The sequence below is a fragment of the Mesoplodon densirostris genome, chromosome 3 (genome assembly GCF_025265405.1).
Source record: "Mesoplodon densirostris isolate mMesDen1 chromosome 3, mMesDen1 primary haplotype, whole genome shotgun sequence".
NCBI lineage: Eukaryota > Metazoa > Chordata > Mammalia > Artiodactyla > Ziphiidae > Mesoplodon > Mesoplodon densirostris.
This window is the reverse complement of record NC_082663.1, coordinates 118,222,810-118,244,376: the sequence shown is the minus strand read 5'-3', so window position 1 is coordinate 118,244,376 and position 21,567 is coordinate 118,222,810. Positions and strand designations below refer to the sequence as shown.

Here is a 21,567-nt window from a genome sequence, read left to right as displayed (position 1 = left end):
CCCAAACTTCCCCCAAATTTTCCTTTATAATTCCTCACATAGTGGTGGTCACTTAACAGTGGAGCATCTTTCTCTTTTGAAATTGGACTTTGAGATTTTAAGGACAAATTGCTTCATTTCTAAAATCAAGGCATTCCAGGACATATTTGTTGAATCAATGAATTAATTCTTTTTCTTACAAATCTGAAAGTGGTCACAGCAGAGAGGTCAGTGGCATCTTGTTACAGAACCCACACCATCTGTCCCAAGCAACAAGGTTTTGAGATGGGCCTGAGGAGCTGTTACTGAACACAAGTTCATGTGCCTGACTTACAGTGAGGCCAAACAAACCAAAACATCAGTTTCGAGCAGAGAAAGGTTTATTGCAGGGCCAAACAGGGAGAATGGGTGGCTCATGCTCTAAAAAAATCCCCGAACTCCCTGATGGTTTGGGGGGAAGATTTTACATTCAAAATTTGGGGTGAGAGCTGCAGGGCGTGTGACTTTCTTCTGACTGGTTGGTGGTGAGGTAACAGGGGGCCCCTCCAGGAATCTTGCCCTCAGCCTGAAGTTACCATCCTCCATCTGGGCAGGGGATAGTTTCCACAGAACTCACAGATATTATTCTGTATAGTCCTTGACTGCAAACCAGGACCCTGAGCCAGCGTTGCGCTATTGCTTCCTAACTGCGCTTCCCTTGTTTCCCTTCCCAGATTAGCAACTGCTTGAATCTGCCTTTTGGAACTAAGGGACGGTCAAAGAGGCTGAATGAAGCCTATTTCCTACAAACAATAAATGAGGGACACAGAAAGGCTTTTGTGCCCAAGTGGGCCCACAGGGTCCTGCTCTGCTTCAGAGCCTCAGTGAGGCCCAGCAAACCTGGGCAGGTAAGATCCTGAGCTCAGGTATTTTTTTCTCGGGATGGTCTGCAAGATAATTAGCCTAAGGCAACCCAATGCTCTGTCTGAATGAAGGGCTGCTTTAGTAGTTCAAAACCCAAGGCCTCCATGGTAAAACTCTGAAAGAATTTGTCTTAAGTCTGCACATGTAGGTTCATTTTAAGTTACTGCAATAGCAACAAGCGGTCAGAAGACGAAGAAATGACGAGACCAAGCTACAAAGATTTTGAACCCCAGGTTCACACAGAACAAAGACGCAGTACAAAATGGCGCCCTCCGCGAGGAGGAAACGTCAACTCGCACAGAGCGTGTATCCGCCCGGGGTTCTCCCAGGGCCACGCTGGGACCAAACTCACGTGAGCTGGAGCGTCCTATGACAGCTCTAGTTAGACTCCTCCCCGGTTTCCGCCACTCCCTGCGCACATGCGCTCCAGGTCCTCAGTAGGATGCCAGTTGCGCAGGCGCAAGAGGCCCCTCCTCTCAGGCGACTGACGCAAGGAGACTGTTCGCAATTTATCCCGTGTGACCTTGAGTCTTTTCTGCCTCCAAGGACCGGGGTTGTCCACGGTTCTGCCTTATACCGGTTTTAGCCTCCTGGTCTGTCACGGAGCCCAGACCTGCCGCAGCTGGCACGGGAGGACACGCTTTTCCCTACCATCATGACCCGAAGCGTGTTAGCCATAGGCCCTGACTCCGGAAGCAGCGTTCAGGTATTTTCTTATCCGGCAGCGCGGGCGGCGCCTCAGCGGAAGAGCGGGCTTCCAGGCCGCAGCGATCAAACCCCGCCCCCCACCTCACGTAGTTGGAGGTTTCCAGAAGCGCTAGCATCACTGCGCCGTGCAATTCTCGGCGGTCTGAGCGCGTGTTTGCTGCCTCGTATTTCCACCATTTAGCAGCCATGATAAGCGCCAGCCGAGCCGCAGTAGCGCGTCTTGTCGGCGCCGCAGCCTCCCGGGCCCCCCCAGCCGCCCGACACCAGGTAAGGGACTGCCGGGCCTTCCCCGAGGGGCTCACGGCCTTGGGACTCAGTGCGGCAGGCCACGGCCTTCGGGGTCAGAATTCTCGGGGACAGACGGGGAGAGACGGAAAATAACGCACGTTCAGTATTCAGTGCTGCCGGTTCAAGGCCCCATTCAGGGTTTTGCGTTCCTGTTTCAGGCCCTGCTGAGTCACACTCCTTGGGAGCCTAGAGTTTTATCTCATCGAGTAGCGGGCAGTGGTCCTGATTAGTCCTTTTGAGACGATTAGACAGTTTTGGTCTTGAGTAGAAGGACGATTGTTCGCTGTGAAATGCAGAGTGTGCGAGGACCCCATTGCTATGATACAACGAAGGAAGAAAGAGCATCTGAGTAGTAAATTAAAAATCAAGCTCTGATTTTTTTGCTTACGAACATTTGACTAGTTAGCTCCCCAGAATTTTGTTCTGCGTTATTTCAGAAAAAATAAGCAAATCAGGAAAAGGCCATGGAATGGTTGTTCATTATCGTGTAAGACTAAAAACATACCTTTTGGGGAAATAGGAATTGTATTTCTTTGCACTCAGGTGCGTAAAAGAAGACTTGGAAGTAGCCTGAGGTGAGATTGTAACAAAGGTCTTCGACTCTGATGGGAAGCCACTCCTGACATTTTTTTTTTTCCTCGTAAACTGCCTTCACAAAATTACGAATTCTAGTTCTCTTAAAGCAGTAGCTTGGCAGGGTCGGGGAAATGTCTCTGATTAAGTTAAATCTGCACCTGCAACACGTAACATGTGGGTCTTAGGTAGACACCGCCCCTGATGATGAAATTGAGTAGTATTTTAACGTATTTTTGCTTCTCCACGGGATATTTGGCAGAGCCTGGAAATAATTTTGGTTGTCACAACCTGGGTAGTCATGCTACTACTAGGTTCTAGTTGTAAAGGCCCAAGTTGCTGCTAAATATTCTACAGTGCATAGAACGGCCCAGCTCCCAGCAAAGATTTTGTTTAAAATCAATAGTGCCGAGGTCAAGAGACCCTTTGGTAATGTAATTCAAGATAATTTTATATCTATTTATTTCTCTGATTTCATTGGGAAAATTTGTACTTTATTAGGCATGTTTGTTTCAGTACCATAATGTCTCTTAGACATGAAATATTTTATTTCAGTATATTTTATACATGGTAATCACTCAGTGAACAAAATGAAAGTCTCAACCTTTTGTGTATTCTTCAGAAGAATAATTAAAACAAGTGCAAGTTTTCATGTGTAGTTCATGGCTGATCCTTTTTTTTTTTTTTTTTTAAAGGATGGCTGGAATGGCTTTAGTCATGAAGCTTTTAGAATTGTTTCAAGGCGGGACTATGCGTAAGTATAATTTCGTTTCCTTTAGCATTAAGATAATAAATATTAAGCCCCAGAGCAATGGTCTCTAGATTTGTGATTAATTACTCCACTCAGAAAAAAACACAGCTAAGTTTATTTATAGAGTATACATTTGCCACAGTAGCAAATGTTTTCTTATGTTTTTCTACAACCGTTTTGGAGATCACTGTTAAGATAACTAATCATAGCATTGTTTCAAATGTCTTACAGATCAGAAGCAATCAAGGGAGCAGTTGTTGGTATTGATTTGGGTACTACCAACTCCTGTGTGGCAGTTATGGAAGGTAAACAAGCAAAGGTGAGCATGATTGGAAGCTCTGGATCATGTAGTGGTAACCAGTACACAATTCAGAACTCTGTGTCCTTTGGCTTAAATAAGGGACATTTTCAAAGCTGCTTTAAAATTTTTAAGACTCTTGTGAGGTGAATCTTTGTGCTTAATTGTATGCTGGTAATAAATGAATGGATTTGACTTCCCAGGATTTAAGTGTGTGCTAGTATAGATGTAAGACTACTAAGTTACCATTAGGACCCATTGGGATGACTTGTACTGTTGATTACTTCTGTAATTAACGTTCTGCTTTTTTGTAAGTCAGCTAAATAAAGGCTAAAGGTGCAGGAACAGTCTAGAAACAAGTGGAGCTCCAAATAATGCATGGGCTGCATGCTAAGTAAGGCATGTTCTTTACTTCCTTCTAGAGGAAGTAGAGGCTATTCCTCCTTTGTTTGTGAAATCTTTATTCCCACCTGGTTCTCCTCAAGAATGTTTGGAGCACCTGGATTTTTGAATTCCTTGTTGGCAGTTTTTTTAATGCCTGAAACTTGTAGGCATCACCAAAAAATCAGAAGTAGATTTAACTCTCCGTATGGAAGGAAAGATTACGTTGTCCAAACATTGAGTATGAAAGATGTGATTTATATTTATTCCTGTTTTTGGATGTTCTTAGTTGTAGGTTGTTTGAATCTGCAATAGTAGTTGCTTACTATATCAGCATTCACAGAGCAGAAAAGTATGCCCATTAGTACTGTTCTTTAGTGTTTGTTTTGTGTCTTAAATGATTGGTACAAAGACACTAGTGGTGACTGGAACCTCATTCTCTGTCCTATTTTGGGAGTTTTAGGTGCTAGAGAATGCTGAAGGTGCCAGAACCACCCCTTCAGTTGTAGCCTTTACAGCAGATGGTGAGCGACTTGTTGGCATGCCGGCCAAGCGACAGGCTGTCACCAACCCAAACAACACATTCTATGCTACCAAGCGTCTCATTGGCCGGCGATACGATGACCCAGAAGTTCAAAAAGACATGTGAGTAATAGCAAAAATGTATTTATATGCAAAGGCTATACGGATGAATCTTATCAGCAGGATCTCTGGGGACAGGCCCTGCTCCTGCCAAAAGGGTATCTCCTTCAAAAAATTCAATTCTGCCTTCACAGATTGGGTCTTTGCTATGTGTGACATGATATATGAAGATCTGGCTAGTCATTCCTGGACCACATAAATTGGCCTTAAACACATAAGGTAGATAATGGCATAGGCGCCATCTTGATACTGATCAGATGTTTTCAAGGTTCATCCTTGTTGTGGCATGTATCGGTATTTCATTCCTTTTTATGGTCAAATAATATCCCATTGTATGCACACAATGCTGCATCTTGTTTATCTGTTAATGGGCATTTGGGTTGTTTCCACTTTTTGGCTATTATGAATAATGCTACCATAAACATTTCCGTATAGGTTTTTGTGAGGACATGTATTCTCATTTCTCTTGGGTAGACCTCTAGTAATGGAATTGCTACGTCATATGGTATCTCTGTTACCGCTTTCCAAAGCAGCTGCATAAATTTTTGGTGAGACAAATGTTCATGTTTCAATTTATCAGGATGTTTTTACATGTTAATGATTGCTATCTAAAGGTTTTCATTTAACAGATTCCTGAAGTTCTCATTTGTTGGCCATGGATCTCTTGGGGTGGAAGATGGGCTTTCATGGTGTATGGTAACCTCATGGTAGGTTGTGCTGGCATGTTTTCTCAAGTATAATTTTTGTGTCTTTCAGTAAAAATGTTCCTTTTAAAATTGTCCGTGCCTCTAATGGCGATGCCTGGGTTGAAGCTCATGGAAAACTCTATTCCCCAAGTCAGATTGGAGCATTTGTGTTGATGAAGATGAAAGAGACTGCAGGTGAGATAGCTTAGTTCATATCTGGGAAAATTCAGAGAACTGCATGATTCCTCTGAGATCACTGGCTTCCATACCTCAGGGTCCTTTGGATGAGTCTGCAGTGGCTTTTATACAGAATACCTAGGAATGGCAAAACTTTATTACTCTTTCCCTACAAATTGAATTTCTCTTCCAAGTTTTCCTAATGGTGGCTTGCTTGTTTCTTTTTTCCAGAAGGGAAATCAAAAGACTACACACTAAGCTTTTGTGTCTGTAGGTAAAACTTGGCATTTAAGAAACTAGTGGCTCTTTTAAATCTAAAAGTAGGTCATTGTAGCTGGTGAGCCTTCACTAACATGTTAAAGGTGAGATCTTGGGTTTTTAAAATTGGAGTGTTTTCCTACAAGGTCTCTTCATGTTAGGTCATATGCTAAAAAACTATTGGGTGCTGTTTGTGACCTCAAGAGAGTGACACAGGTTGTTAGGCTACATTAGTAATTGTAGCCTGTTTCATCTGATAGGGTCTCATGAATGATTTTCATTGATTGCTTTTCCAGAAAATTACTTGGGGCATACAGCAAAAAATGCTGTGATCACCGTCCCAGCGTATTTCAATGACTCTCAGAGACAGGTGAGTTTAATTATCATTTTTAATACATTTATTTATTATTTATTTATTTATTTATTTTTGGCTGCATTGGGTCTTGGTTGCTGCACATGGGCTTCCTCTAGTTGCAGAGACTGGGGGCTACTCTTCATTGCAGTGTGTGGGCTTCTCATTGCGGTGGCTTCTCTTGTTGTGGAGCACGGGCTTAGTTGCTCTGCGGCATGTGGGATCTTCCTGGACCAGGGCTCGAACCCGTGTCCCCTGCATTGGCAAGAGGATTCTTAACCACTGCTGCCACCAGGGAAGCCCCCCAGTTAGCATTTTTATTCAGGAAATTAATGGTACCTGGGACACGGTGGAAAATGCTTTTTTCTTTTTTTATAGGCTACTAAGGATGCTGGCCAGATATCTGGACTAAATGTGCTTCGGGTAATTAATGAACCCACAGCGGCTGCTCTGGCCTATGGTCTAGACAAATCAGAAGACAAAATGTAAGTTTGTGCAGTAAATTCCACCTAGATTTGTGAGACTTAAGTGCATGGAACCTTGAAACTTATCCTAAATCATCATCTTGATTTCATGGTGATTGAGCCTTATACTTAGACTGGAAATGTACTGCCTTGACCTTTTCCCAAGGCTTTTATGCTCTGTGTTTTTCATTCATTTCAAGATTGTCCTTTGATTACTTTTTCTTTTTAAAGTACTGGCTGTGGTCATTTTTTTCCCCTTGGTATGCCTGTTGGCAAGTATTCATCCAAAAGAGTGGTTTTTGCTTTTTAACATTTCATTTTAACTGTATGTGTTTTACATGTTGCTATTAGGGCCACCTGTTAAGACATACTTATGCAGTCATCAACTTTCATAATTATACTTGGTGGGGGGAAATAGCTAAATTTATGTTGGTTTGGTTACTGAAATCCATACGCTGTGACGAGTTTTGTTCCTGACAGCCTTTTTTCTTTCTAGCATTGCCGTATATGATTTAGGTGGTGGGACTTTTGATATTTCCATACTGGAAATTCAGAAAGGAGTATTTGAGGTGAAATCCACCAATGGAGACACTTTTTTAGGTGGTGAAGACTTTGACCAGGCCTTGCTGCGTCACATTGTGAAGGAGTTCAAAAGAGAGGTTAGTTACCAGTGTGGTTAATATGTACACATTGGAATACTGAGAATTTCTTTGTTCGGACTGCTATTTGCTTTGTTTTACGATTTTTTTTTCCCCTTAAGAGAGTGTTGAATAGGCCACTGAAATTGCATTTCAGTTCCATGGGTGCTCTGAACTATTCTGGTTATCATAGCTTCAAATTGGGAACAAACAACAATTAAAAGGCTATAGCGGGCTTCCCTGGTGGCACAGTGGTTGAGAGTCCGCCTGCCGATATGGGGGACACGGGTTCGTGCCCCGGTCCGGGAGGATCCCACATGCCGCGGAGCGGCTGGGCCCTTGAGCCGTGGCCACTGAGCCTGCATGTCTGGAGCTTGTGCTCCGCAGCAGGAGAGGCCACAACAGTGAGAGGCCCGCATACCACAAAAAAAAAAAAGGCTATAGCACCTGGTGTGCAATAGTACTATGGCATTTTATATAAGGGACTTGAATATCTTTGGATTTGGGGTATCCGCATTTGACAGGGGTTGCTGGAACCAATTCCTCACAAATACCAAGGGATGACTGTGTAGGTTTCCCCCACTATCTGAGAATTGAGCCTGCGAAACTTTTTTTTTTTTTTTTTTTTTTTTTTTTGGTACGCGTGCCTCTCACTGTTGTGGCCTCTCCTGTTGCGGAGCACAGCCTCTGGACGCGCAGGCTCAGTGGCCATGGCTCATGGGCCTAGCTGCTCCATGGCATGTGGGATCCTCCCGGACCGGGGCACGAACCCATGTCCCCTGCATCGGCAGGCAGACTCTTAACCACTGTGCCACCAGGGAAGCCCAAGACTGCGAAACTTTTGATAAGCTGAAATGTCGTGAAGCTACACATTTTGCTAAAGGATGCACAACATAAATGGTTGTATGCTCACAGACAGTTCAAAGCTATGGTGGTGGTTTGGTGCTCAGATAAGTGTAGTTACTGGGGAAGGAGCTTGGGGTGCACACTGCCTCTGTAATGGCTCGCTGCAAAGCAAACGCTGAACATTATTTGTCCTTTTTGCCTTTTTTGTAAAAGTGAAAATCCTTTTTAGATTTTATTTGGTTAGCAAAAACAGGTACTAAAGTAGATCTTATATAAAAGGGAAGTGGTGTAAAGCAAACTTTGGAAAAGGAATTATGGGAACTCCTTTTTTGAGCTAGAATTCTACAGCTGGAAAGAACTGAGAACAGTTCATTCTCTAACTCCAGACACATATTTTTCAAAGTAGGTCTTCTTTTTTCCTATAGATTTTTAAAGGTAATAAGTAATTTCTGCTTGTTTATAAAGGTATGGCTCTATTTTGTTTTGTTACACCTTACCACTGCAATTTAAGTTGTATTCATTTTCTTAACACTAACATATTGTGTGTCTTCACTTTGTAGACAGGGGTTGATTTGACCAAAGACAACATGGCGCTTCAAAGGGTTCGGGAAGCCGCTGAGAAGGCCAAGTGTGAACTCTCTTCATCTGTGCAGGTGAGACGTGGACAGATTCCACCAGTCTTGATGGATCTTTTCAGCCTGAGTTTACTCGAATAGCATATTCTGATTGGCATGATGTCGGTCAGATTTTTTTTAACAGCTTTCTGGTTGGTGCTAAAAAGTCTTTCCATTAGCAAAGGAGCATTATGTTTTTTATGGGTGAGCTAAAGCAGCCAAATCAGAGGTTATGATTTGCTTTCCTGCTGCCACCTGAGAACCTGGAATTAGATCTCCTGCCATCTTGCTATATCCCTGACACGGACCTAACATGCTGTTATTCTCTTCTTAGTGGTTAAGGCAAAGGGAGGCTTCATCTTTCAGAACTGGAGCAACTTTAGCACTCTGGGAAGGGAAGAGGTATTTATAGCATCTGTCATTGTGTTGGTAAAGTGGGTGACCTTCAGTCACATCTGGATTTTCTTTTTCTTTTCTTTTTTTGTTTTAATAGCAGCTATAAGGAGTGACAAAGCTGTACAGGGTCATCCATGAAGTTGATGGTATTCCCTTGTCCTGCTGTCAGAATTTGCACCACGATGGTTGGGGCCAAAACATGTGGCATTACCAGACGACAGTTTATAATTCTTCCCAGGGGTTGTCACTTTATGAAACGGGACGTTGGTTGGTTTTACTGTGGCTCTATCCTATTGATAGGTATTTGGATTGTTTTCCACCATTTTGCTATTATAGCAAGGTGTATTGACCATCCTTGTACATTAATGTTTGTGCATGTGTGATTGTAAGTCTGTAGGTTAAATTTATAGAAGCATTTATTACCCTTGAGTTTATAATGTGGTTTGGGGAGGTGAAGAACATTTTGAGAACATAATGAGAACATTTTTTAATTAATTAATTAATTAATTAATTAATTGCGGTACGCGGGCCTCTCACTGTTGTGGCCTCTCCCATCGCGGAGCACAGGCTCCGGATGCACAGGCTCAGCTGCCATGGCTCATGGGCCTAGCTGCTGTGCGGCATGTGGGATCTTCCCGGACCGGGGCACGAACCCGTGTCCCCTGCATCAGCAGGCAGACTCTTGAACCACTGCACCACCAGGGAAGCCCAAGAACATTATAAATAAATGTCAGAAGTAATGTAGAGGTTAAGAGTTACTCTGCAAGCAGACTGGTGGAGATGAAGTCCTTATTTCATTACTTATTAGCTGTGTGACCTTGAACGAATTACTTAACATTTCTGTTTTCTTGTCTATAAAATGAGGATAATTAGTGCTCCATTCCCCCTTAGAGTTGTGAAGATTAGTAAATTAATATATATAACATGCTTAGGACAACGTGTAGTAAATAGTAAGTGGTACTCTAAATGTGTGTATGTATTTTGTTTTTTTAAAAAGGCAAAGTTAGATTTATAATAAAGGAACCTGACAGGTGTTTGACATAATTAGGAGAGCTTCTGAAAGGTGAGTTAATCAGGAAGAGATAAAGGGTCAGGTAAGTATGAGGTTCTCAGGTAAAGACCTGAGTAAGGGTCAGTGTGGCTGAAGTACAGACTAGACTGGCGGAGGAGCATAGAAGATAAGGCTAGAGGCTTTATAGATTGGGGATTTGGTACCTTTCCTGAGATGACAACAGACTACTGAAAATTTTTAAGGTGGGCCAGTAACATGGTCAGATTTGGGGAAAGCACTCTGAAGTGGAGTGCTCTTTGTGGCAGCCTGAGTGGGTGTGGTAAAATGTTGGGAAGCTATTGCAGCACACCAGGTGGTGAGAGAGGAAGGACTTGGACCAGAGTGTGGTAGTGAGAGATACATGTTGGAATTGAGAGAGAAGAGGGACAGAACTTCATGGTGGAACTGGCTTTCGAGGGTGGAGAACCCCGGAGTTTTTCACCTGGTCATTCATTTATAGCATATAGAACTGCACTAATACAGTAACTACATGTGGCTATTTAAAATTAAATACAATTTTTAAGAATTCCATTTCTCAGTTCCACTAGCTGTATTTCAAGTATTCAGCCACATGTGACTAGTGGCTGCTGGATTGAAAAGCACAGATAGAGATCATTCCCATTGCCACAGAAAGTTCTGTTGGATTGCATTACTGTAGATAATTTTATTTACTGATGCAGTTTGTTAGCATTTTGCAAAGAAAGAGAAAATTGTTATTGGTGTTCCTGAAACTATATCCAATATCACTGTTTTTACAAAAGATGTGTTGATTCTCCCCGTAAAGCAATTATCTGTCCAGGGTACTCTACCTGAAGAAAGCTGGTTAAGGATTTGCTCCCTTCAGTCTTTATTCCCTTTCGGCCTTGCTTTGTGAAGTTGGAGGGGCAGCATACACAAACTCTATTCCTGGGGGTTCACCCCGAGACACCTGTTTCTGCATGTTTAGTAATGAGTTTTGTTAGTCTAAATATTCTTAATCCGTGCCTTATCAGGATTTTAGGCTTATTAAATACTGTATGTTACATGGTGTGACTGTAGCAGTGTTAGCTACTCTGTGGGGATGTGATAGCAGTAGTCAGTCCTTGTACTTCTCTTTAACATTTTTGTTGTAGCTTTCTTAACCATCTTCCTGAAACTCGCAAAGCCCTGGTTTGGTGGCAGATTATTTGGTTCAGAGCATACCTTTCACATTTCTCTTAGTGAGCAAGGAAATTTTTTAAAACTTGGTAAAAGAACACAGTAGTGTGATTCTTAATATATTTTTAATAGCAGGACAGACTGTTCTTCACCTCCTGAATGGGGATTTTTCCTGCTTCTCTATTCCTTTCTTCATTGTTAATAACAGATTTATAGTGTTTACTTCTGGGAAGATAAGAGGTTGAATCTTAAAGAGTCACTGTCTTTGGTGGCCGTTCATTTAAAGTGTCTGACCCTCCCTGTGATTTTCAGAGTCTTCCTTTCCTAGGGTATAGTCCTTAGTTGAAGTAATAAAGAGACTTCACTACTGGTCTCCCTGCTCCCTTTGCAGACTGACATCAATTTGCCATACCTTACAATGGATGCTTCTGGACCCAAGCATTTGAATATGAAGCTGACCCGGGCTCAGTTTGAGGGGATTGTTACTGATCTAATCAGAAGGACCATAGCTCCATGCCAAAAAGCCATGCAAGATGCAGAAGTCAGCAAAAGTGACATAGGAGAAGTGATTCTGGTTGGTGGCATGACTAGGATGCCCAAGGTAAGGACCCATGGAATTCTTGACATAGAGCGCTGAGAGGGCCAACACATAATTTATTAGGACATAACATATGGCTTATGTTGTGTAGGGACATGAATATGTGGCCTTTCTACCACGCTGACCTGAAAGGCGGATGAATTTGTGCCCTTGCCAAAGAGGTCTTAAAGGGTATTTTAAAAAAAGGATTAGGAAAGGGGAGAATGTCTTTGGGGTAGTAGCAAGGAGGATCCTGAACTTCAGTTTTATAGAATTTTTAGGAATGAAACAAAGTTTGCGGTCAGAGACAGCTTAACATCTTGGTACTAACTAGCCTCTATGGGCAATTTTGGACATGTGTTTTGCAGTATAGTGTTTGGGGTTTCTAAAGGCATCTCTTCAACAGAGATTTGTGCAATGATGCATTTTATCAACACATCATTCTGAAAAGACAGGTGTGTGGAAAACTAATAACTGAGCACAGAACCTGTTGATGGTGTAATTCTTGCTTTATAGCTTGAATAGAACTATCTTGGGCCTTGATTTTCATAATTTTTCCTTTGGAGTACTTGTGCTTAGGAAAATGATGCATACAATAAATCTGAAAAGGTGAGGCTTTGAACCAGGCAGATACCTTTATGTTAACAAATTATCCCAGATGTTATTCAAATAGAACTTTTTCCTAGCATTAGTAAAATAAGCAGGAGGGGAAAACATGCCTCATACTTGCACCAGTATTGAATTACTACTGCTTCTGTTAAGCTGATTTTTAGTTGATATGTAGAAGAGGACTTGGACTATACAAATTAAGTCCCCTTGCCTTGTGCCTTGTATTTCTAATTTGATGTGTTGCTTGGGAAGCCAGATAACAAAATTTAGGCAAATTGTTCCCAAATTTAAAAGGGCTATGAATGAGATACTCAAGAGTAAAGTATATGTGTAACCAAATAATATACTTAACTCATTAACAAGAACTCAGCTACAAAATAATTTGAGTAAACGTTTTTGGATCTGAAGCACCCTGTCCTGAGACCTGGTGGGGTCTCAGGACACATGTGCTATTCTCCCCTTCTCAGGCAATTGCCCTGAGTAGTGAGTGACAAGGTTCTTTTTTCTTTGTGCTCAGGTTCAGCAGACTGTGCAGGATCTCTTTGGCCGAGCCCCAAGTAAAGCTGTCAATCCTGATGAGGCTGTGGCCATTGGAGCTGCCATTCAGGGAGGTGTGTTGGCTGGTGATGTCACAGATGTGCTACTCTTGGATGTCACTCCCCTGTCTCTGGGTATTGAGACTCTGGGAGGTGTCTTCACCAAGCTTATTAACAGGAACACCACTATTCCAACCAAGAAGAGCCAGGTAAAAGCCACCCCACCCTACTTTGTCACAGAGATACTAGGTTCTGTGAGGATGTGATTGTAGCCACTTCTGTGAGCTTTTCCTAGAAAACTTTCCTTTTTGTTTTGCAGTCCATACTAGTTGAATGTGGAGGGGTGGTAAGAATCTTGTCCTTCGTTCTCTTTTGTTTCTAGAAAAGTTCTCTTTACCTGTCAGCCAGTGGTGATGATTTTAGGGAAGTCATCAATAGTCTCTTTCTCAGGATAATAATTGCTAGAAGGAGCCTCATCATTTGAGACTAAATTCCTATACGCTTCTGTTCTCAAAGGCAGTAAAAAGAATGCCGTGGCCGAGACTAGGGGAGCGTGCTTGTCTTCCTGGAGAACGATAGGGGTTCTGAGATATCAAGCCAGGGTTATTTGGACAATGGCTTGGTCTTAGATTAAGAATTATTTCCTTTCTCAGTTGTGGTGTTTTTCTGAAAGAACTATGGCTATTGCTGTTTGCAGTGATGTATCGCCGACACATCATTCTGAAGTGTGGTGATTTCCTGTGACTATGAGCATAAAATAAATGTCCTCTCTCTGACCCACTTCTCTGGATGAGCATGTTTCAACATCTCGCTTTTTATAGCTCCTTCTCTTGAGGCCTTCTGTGCTAATGCTGCATCTTTGTACAATGCATTTGCTTAGCTGAAAACAATAGCTATTGTATGCCCTTTTGCTGTGCTAATCCTCCTCCTGTTCTCTGTAAAGACATAAGCCTTTGTCCTGAATGTAGTATACATTAGGATTCTTCCAGTGTTGGGATGTGAATTCCTTCCTTTGGTTTGTTGCACTTTGTAAGGGGGAATAGGCTGGAAAAAAAAAATCAGGCTGCCAACCCAGCAAGTTTCCTTTTTCTCCCTAGGTGTTTTCTACAGCTGCTGATGGACAGACTCAAGTGGAGATTAAAGTGTGTCAGGGTGAGAGAGAGATGGCTGGAGACAACAAACTTCTTGGACAGTTTACTTTGGTAGGTATTGGGAATCATGAATGTTATGCTCATTTTTTTATGGTGAAGTTACACTATTCTAACCCCTAATATTACCATAAACTGCTGACAGACGTAGTCCGTGTTATCTTAGCATAGTATTCAAATGAATTCTGCAACTTGATAACCATGGCTTCAGTTTTTACCTGAAAGCCCTGCTTCTTGTGCCTTAGGAACTAAATAAAGAAGCTTGTAAGAGCCAGGGAAATGTTCATAAACAGTGCTTATTAGAAGAAATTCCTGATTACTATTTTACTACTTTTAAAGACATTTGATATTGTTATTGGCTGCTACTTTGTCATCGTCGTCTTTTTTTTTTGGCCGTGCTCTGTGGCATGTGGGATCTTAGTTCCCTGACCAGGGATTGAACCTGTGCCCTCTGCAATGGAAGTGCAGAGTCTTAACTACTGGACTGCCAGGGAAGTCCCTGGTTACTGGCTTCTAGTCAGCATCGCTTATTGCTTGTTGGGATGAATGATGGAAAAGTTTACTCTTCACGCATTGTGTGTCCTTAGGTACATAAAGCCATTGTGGTTACTTGCTATAGCCAGCCTTCACTAGTATGAGTCCTGTTTATTTCAAGCAGCAATGAAATTACTACTCTCACCAACAAACTCATGTTTTTGTACATTTAAGTGAAAGTTTCACTTGTTCCTCCCAGAAACCAAGTAATTTCTTCCCCAGAAGACCGTATAGGTTTTGGAAATAGAGCACTGGACCCCTTTGTGAGAGGAGCTTACTCTGGTATTTATTTATTCTAGATTGGGATTCCCCCAGCCCCTCGTGGAGTCCCTCAGATTGAAGTTACATTTGACATTGATGCCAATGGGATTGTACACGTTTCTGCCAAAGATAAGGGTACAGGACGCGAGCAGCAGAGTAAGTACTCTTATTTATTAAGACTGTAAGAGTGAGGTGAGGGACTTTTCTCTGTTGGGAACTAGACCCTCTAGATTGGGCATTATCTTTCCCCCTAGCCTCAGGGGAGGATGATGAGTCCTCTTTGCCTCTTTCTCCTCAGTTATCAGTGTCACATTAACAGGTATGGCGTTTATTCCCCTAAAAGAGGCAAGCACTGAGCCTCTGGATTGCTGAAGTTTTGGTAGGTAGGACAGTTAGTTGTTCTCTGTATATTTTAGACCCTTGGTTTCCCTCTGCTTATTGTAGGACAATAGGATATTTCCCTTCTTCATAATGCACATCAAGACAGCTACTTTGAAGAGGAGGATTCTTTTTCTTAATACAGTAGAGGAAGAAGCATATAGTTTTCCTGGGAAATAATGAGGTGCCTTCTTTTCACTATAGTTGTGATCCAGTCTTCCGGTGGGTTAAGCAAAGATGATATTGAAAATATGGTTAAAAATGCAGAGAAGTATGCTGAGGAAGACCGGCGAAAGAAGGTGATTACTTTGCTCATAACTTCTATGTGAAGTGCCTTTCTTATTTATTCTCAGTCTTCCCATATCAAAATTTTCATGTTACAGAATCCAGCTAAAACATCTTACAGACATCTCAGACCACAATGATTTCTCCCTCTTAACTGTTTATACTCTGTTAACTGTATGTAGCAGTTTTCACGTTGTCTTCTTAGTGAGGACGTTCAGCCAACTAGTTGATTGGGAAGTCTTCATTCATACTACATTTTTAATTTCTCTTAGGAACGAGTTGAAGCAGTTAATATGGCTGAAGGAATCATTCATGACACAGAAACCAAGATGGAAGAATTCAAGGACCAATTGCCTGCTGATGAGGTAAACCCTCTTTTAAAATAGCTCAGGAAGTTGGGGGCATCGTCACCAACGTCAGTGAAGGTCATTTTTCTGTGCAGGTCTAGATAGGAATTTAGTTTTTAAAAAATGTTTCTAAATTTAAAAAAAATGTTTCTAAACATTCTGCTGTGTGTTACGGGATAAGAACCAGAAAAAGTGAGGGTCTGGTTTTGTTTTGTTTTTAAGTGCCACAAGCTAAAAGAAGAGATTTCCAAAATGAGGGAGCTCCTCGCTCGAAAAGACAGTGAAACAGGAGAAAACATAAGGCAGGCAGCATCTTCCCTTCAGCAAGCATCACTGAAGCTCTTCGAAATGGCATACAAAAAGGTACAAGGCTGTTTTACTCAATGAATATTTTGCTCCTAACTTGATGTAACTGCTCTTGATTACTGTCACTGATGGCTCCTATATAGCCATTTATGGAACTGGGAGTATTGGAATTGGAAATATCCTTCTTCCTGCCTTCTTGACTACTTTGGGTGGGTGGGAGGGAGGGAGGGTGAGGTCAAAGGGAAGAAATCACTAAAACTAGAAGAGTGGAACAGGCAGGATATGGCTTTTTCGTTTTTAGTTCATCAGAGAGCAAACTGTCACCCTTAACATTAAACAAGTGACTCTCAAATGTTTTCTTATAGATGGCATCTGAGCGGGAAGGCTCTGGAAGTTCTGGCACTGGGGAGCAAAAGGAAGATCAAAAGGAAGAGAAACAGTAACAGCAGTAAACTTTGGAGTCGAAAGGACAACATATTATGATGCTTGGGAGTGAAGGGATTTCCTGAGCTGAAATGGGCAAAACTTCAGTCTTCTACTGTGTTTTTGCAGTACTCTATATATAATTTCCTGAATATGTAAATTTAGTGACCATTAGCTAATGATCATTTAACAAGTGATAATTCCCAACAGTACAAAGTTCACAGTATTCTGTCCCTAGCCTGTCATTCTTTTTCAGCTGCATGTAAAATGGGGGGAAAGATGATTTATTGATCATTCTAAAGATTGAACGTTGTTTTGTGCTGAAGTAGCTGTATTTTCAAAGGGGTGAAACCCATCTCACACACTGAAGACAGGTCTGGAATGAGACCATAGGGGGATGAGATCCTTCTAGTTACCTAAGTATTGCTGTACCAGCCTGTGTGTATATGGAGTTCTTCAACTGAGGTCTTGCAAGGCAAGCCAGCTGTGCCATGTTGGGAGGTAGGGCAGGGGAGGCTAAATCAATGGAAAACTAAGCTAGCTATTTATGTGAGGTCCAGCTTCTAAAACACAAGTCTCCCAAACTTTCTGAAGGCATACTTCCCTAGCTACCCTTTGGCCTGTGTCTGGCACCTGTATCCCTGATGACTGTTCTTTTTGATCCATTCTGGATTTTTAAAAAAATAAATAGGAAAAGCATTTTGATCTCTTGTCTGTGAGGGGTGAGGCCCTGAGATTTAGCTTCAGAAATATGACATGAATCACATTTCCCAACTCTCTGACCTCAATACAGGATTTTCTAACACTGGCATCTGAATTTCTAACAAATTGAAAACTTGGGAAGGCCGGTATAACAATAAGCGCTATCACCAAAGACAAGTCTGGTTCAGAGGAGGCTTTTTTTTTCTCCCTAGCCCCATCTGAGGTTTGGAATGTTGAAATAGTCTTTAGATCTCTAACATGAAAATCAGGCCTCCTATTTCCAGGCTGCTTTCTGCTCTAAATAAGTCCAACCAGAATTGGCTTACAGTAATGAAACACGTCTAGTATTAAGTCCTAAGGTGATTTCAGTGGCTCAATAATAACAGGAACCCAGATTCTTTCTATAGTTTTGCTTTTTCATCCTCAGTGAGTTGCCTTGTCCTAATTTCTCTAATGTAGTTCTAAATATCACATGCTAACAACTTCAGAACCAGGAAAGTGACTGCATCTTAGAACTCACTTAAGAATTACTTCTTAAGTTTATTTCTTAAAAATTAAGGAGATTATTTACATGATAATTATGTTTTTGGAAAATTGTTTATTAACACCCTTTTAAAAGCTTCTTGAGGTTGCATATGAGAAATAATAGGCTCAAATTTTCAGTCACATGACCACTTGGTGGGAACCTTGTGGGATGTGCAGTAATTCTTTATGAAGGATTGTTTTGTGTCATGCTGGGGAAGATAATTAGCATCTCTGGTTGGCCCTTGCTCACTAAATGTGTCTAGTGTTTACCAATCATTGTGATAACTAAGCCTCTCAAGCATTTCCAAAGCACCCCAATTCAGAACTACTGGTTTATATTATTCAGGATTTCATCTTTGAGATCAGTGAGAGGAGCCAAGCATGCCCTGAACAAAATGGGTTCTATTAAGAGAGGTGGGGAGAAGAGCTGCTTGGGCAGGTACCCACAGATACTGTCTCACGCTGTGCCTTGAGTGGTATATACAGTAGTAGTTCGGTTACCTTCTAATAAAACTAATAATCACAAGCAGCCTTGAACAAAAGTTTAATTTCGATACAGTCTTCCTTTTGTGGTGACAAGTGCTTGATAGGTCCCAAAAGGAAAACTTCCTGGGATTATTCCAGTTGTCTTCCCCACTTAAAACTCCACCCTTGCTACACAATAGTACAACACATGTGATCTGACCCCTCAATACCTTTCTTTTCCCCTACCCTCCTACTATACTTTGACCTTGCTTGGACAGTCTTCCCACAGATTTCTACCTGACTCATCCCTCAATTTTTCATAAGTCATAAGGTTTTAAATTTAGTCATAAGGTTTTGAAATGTCATAAAACATGCTGCTGCCTTCAAGTCCCTGTCATTTCCTATCCTTACCCTACTCTTTCTCCACAGCAGTTATTACCACCTAATTTGTCTTTCCCCCCATTGCTATGGTCTGAATTTTTAGGTCCCCCAAATCCCTATGTTGAAATCCTAACTCCTACGGTGATGGTATTAGGAGGTGGGGCCTTTGGGAGGTGGTAGATCAGTAAAAGGGGCTCTAGAAATCCCTGATCCCGTTCCACCATATGAGGACACATTTAAGTTTATGATCTGGAAGAGGGCCCTCACCTGACCATGCTGGCACCCCAATCTCAGACTTTCCAGCCTTTAGAACTGCAAGATAAATTTTGTTTATAAGCTACCGAGCCTGTGTTATTTTGTTATGGCAGCCTGAACGGACTAAGACCCACTGTTTTAAGTTTCAAGAAGCCAGAAACTTTTGTTCACTGCTATTTTCCAACATTAGAACAATGCTTGGCACTTAAGCACTCAAATCTTCTGTCAAATCAGTCTCTCCCACTGTCCAAAAACTCTTGGGTGGTTTGGTTTCTCCATTTGAGAGAGAAAGGCCTTAATTTTTAAGTTTATAAATTATACTCTCATCTGTCAAGAGTTCTAGGGGCAACAAACCAAACCCAGAAATTAGAACTTAACTGGTAAAAGATAAGTCTTAATTAGGAAAAGAATTCAAGGAGAAATTAATAGTAATGTTTAGAGGACTAAAAATGTGGCCTGAGGTATTCCTGGGCCAGCAACGAGGGAATAGGAATGACCAGAATAAATGTGCAACCCTCTTTTATACGTCATAGGTGTAAAAGTCCAATCCTGTTGCTGACTCTCTTGAAAATATTTACCCAAGTGGAGTTTTTTCTCAACTTTTTCAAACCTGTTCTTAGAAAATTAAAAGAACGGTATAATGAATGAACACACACAAAACACCATTCACCTAGATTCAATTAGCATTTTGCCACATTTGCACTCTTTCACACTTGGTGTGTGTTCACTCTATATTTGTTTTCTGAACATCATGACACTTCAGCCTAAATATTTCAGCACTCTTAACATTCTCCCCACAAATATTATAATCAGGAAATTTAGCACTGATACACTACTACCATATATATAGTCCATATAAGAATTTCCCTGATTGTCTCAACTTTTTCATCTAAGGTCAAATCAAAGATTGCACATGGCATTTAGTTCTATCTCCTTTTCCTAATAGTTCCTTTGCCTTTTTGTCTTTTCATGAAGGGTACAGGCCATTTGTTTTACGGAAGAGCCCTTTGTTCAGATTCACCTGGTGATTTCCTTGTGCTCAGCGTCATGTACACATTATTGGTATGGATACTACGTAAGTCTTGTGTCTTAATCAATGCATCAGTTACCAGGGAGAACAAGATATCAATTCTGTGCTTTGCTCCACACTTCATTCTTAAGATACCTTTAATAAGTAATCTGTGGGAGTGGCTTAATTTTAAGTATAACATTTATACTAGGGATTCTATAGGAAGAAGGAGCAGTAAAGAGAAAATCAAGTTCTTACAGATGGTACATGAGAAGATCGGGAGGAAAGAGACAACTCAAAATTTGAAAATAAACTGCTTCAAGCAAAGACCCTTCACTATTTCAGATACCACTGTGACTCCATTCTCCAGTCCTAAGGCTGCTTTGTTAGGGCTATGTCTCCACCTTTCCTTCCTCTGGTATCAGAACAGTGAAATGAGTCAAAGCCCTAGATAGAGCTATAAGGCAACGTACATTATTCAACCTGTGAAGGAGGTAATGTAGCAATTACAGGAAGAACCATTGAAACAGCCATTTTAGTAGGTCAAAACCAGTTGAATATCACCAATTTCATATTGTTAAACCTAATTACAATGCACCATCAATCCCATTTCTGCTGCGGTAAGTCAGGAAATGGAAATCTATCTTCACACTAAAGAGAATACTGCAGCTGAACCAACCTTTAATAATTAAAACTTTCAATGCTGAGTGAGATCACAGGAAACAGGGAATGTTCCACCTAAACCGTAAGCTCTTAAACAGGTCCTTGGAGCCCCTAACCCAGAGCACAGAGATTTGGGGCAATGGTTGGGAAGTGGGGAGTCCACGTGAGTGACTTCAGGGGGTCTATAAACCACTGATTATAAAATGCAAGACTGCAAATATTAATTTTTCTGGGGAAACGGTCCATTGCTTTTACTGATTTGTTGAAGGAATCTGTGACCAAAAGGTTAAGAACCACAGATTTCCTAAATGGGAAACCAATCTACCTTACTAGTCTAACTACTTAAATTCAAGCCATACACCTTGGTCCATGTCCCCCTTGCCTTTAGCCATCTCCCCAGTCTTGCCTTTCCATATCTTAGGTATCCTTGGTCTACCCTCTTCTATGAAGCCTTCCCCATTCAGCCCACACTGGCTGTTTCACTCAAATTCTTACACTCTTATTTTTCAATTTTTTAATGTTCAATTCAGGAACTTATTATAGCTTTTAATATTTTCTCCCATCTTCCTTTGGATTATTTTGAAGCAAATTCCAGAAATCATAATTTTACTCTAAGATTGTACCGCTAAAAAGGTTATTCTATAAAATATAACAATATCATGATCATATTGAAAAATATTAACTCCTTAACGGCAAAAACTTGAATGTTCAAATTTTCCCAATATTTTCAAAAACTTTTTTTTTTGGCCACGCCACGTGGCATGCAGGATCTTAGTTCCCTGACTAGGGGTTGAACCTGGGCCCCCTGCACTGGGAGCACTGAGTTTTAACCACTGGACTGCCAGGGAAGTCTTATAACTTTTTCAACTGTTAAAAGAGTCAGGAGCCAATAACGGCCACACCCTATATTGGTTGATATGTCCCTTAAGTCTCTTTTAAACTATAGGTTTCCTTGCCTCTTTTTCCTCTGCTTTGCAATTTATTTGTTGAAGAAACTGCCACTTGTCCTATAGTCCTGTAA

General features: G+C 41.4%; 1 protein-coding gene and 1 non-coding gene across 2 annotated transcripts; both read left to right on the top strand.

Annotated features, from left to right (window-relative positions):
• Positions 1 to 1,665: 1,665 nt before the first annotated feature.
• HSPA9 (heat shock protein family A (Hsp70) member 9) lies at positions 1,666 to 17,245 on the top strand. The gene is made up of 17 exons (XM_060093422.1): positions 1,666 to 1,857; positions 3,147 to 3,205; positions 3,434 to 3,521; positions 4,345 to 4,526; positions 5,280 to 5,404; positions 5,941 to 6,014; positions 6,375 to 6,481; positions 6,957 to 7,119; positions 8,505 to 8,597; positions 11,534 to 11,743; positions 12,846 to 13,073; positions 13,962 to 14,066; positions 14,846 to 14,963; positions 15,390 to 15,484; positions 15,743 to 15,835; positions 16,040 to 16,180; positions 16,489 to 17,245. The coding sequence occupies exons 1-17, from the start codon at positions 1,777 to 1,779 to the stop codon at positions 16,564 to 16,566; spliced, it is 2,040 nt and encodes a 679-aa protein (XP_059949405.1). The 5' UTR covers positions 1,666 to 1,776; the 3' UTR covers positions 16,567 to 17,245.
• On the top strand, positions 12,132 to 12,202 carry LOC132487283 (small nucleolar RNA SNORD63). Its single transcript, XR_009531573.1, has one exon. It is a non-coding gene; the product is annotated as a small nucleolar RNA SNORD63 (small nucleolar RNA).
• Positions 17,246 to 21,567: the final 4,322 nt, after the last annotated feature.

What these genes read in the sequence shown, in the direction of transcription:
- HSPA9 (XM_060093422.1), top strand. Translation starts at nt 1,777, where the DNA reads ATGATAAGCGCCAGCCGAGCCGCAGTAGCGCGTCTTGTCGGCGCCGCA. An exon ending in GAAGATGAAAGAGACTGCAG is followed by an intron (nt 5,405 to 5,940) that starts GTGAGATAGCTT and finishes TTGCTTTTCCAG; the next exon opens with AAAATTACTTGGGGCATACA. An exon ending in GCATGACTAGGATGCCCAAG is followed by an intron (nt 11,744 to 12,845) that starts GTAAGGACCCAT and finishes CTTTGTGCTCAG; the next exon opens with GTTCAGCAGACTGTGCAGGA.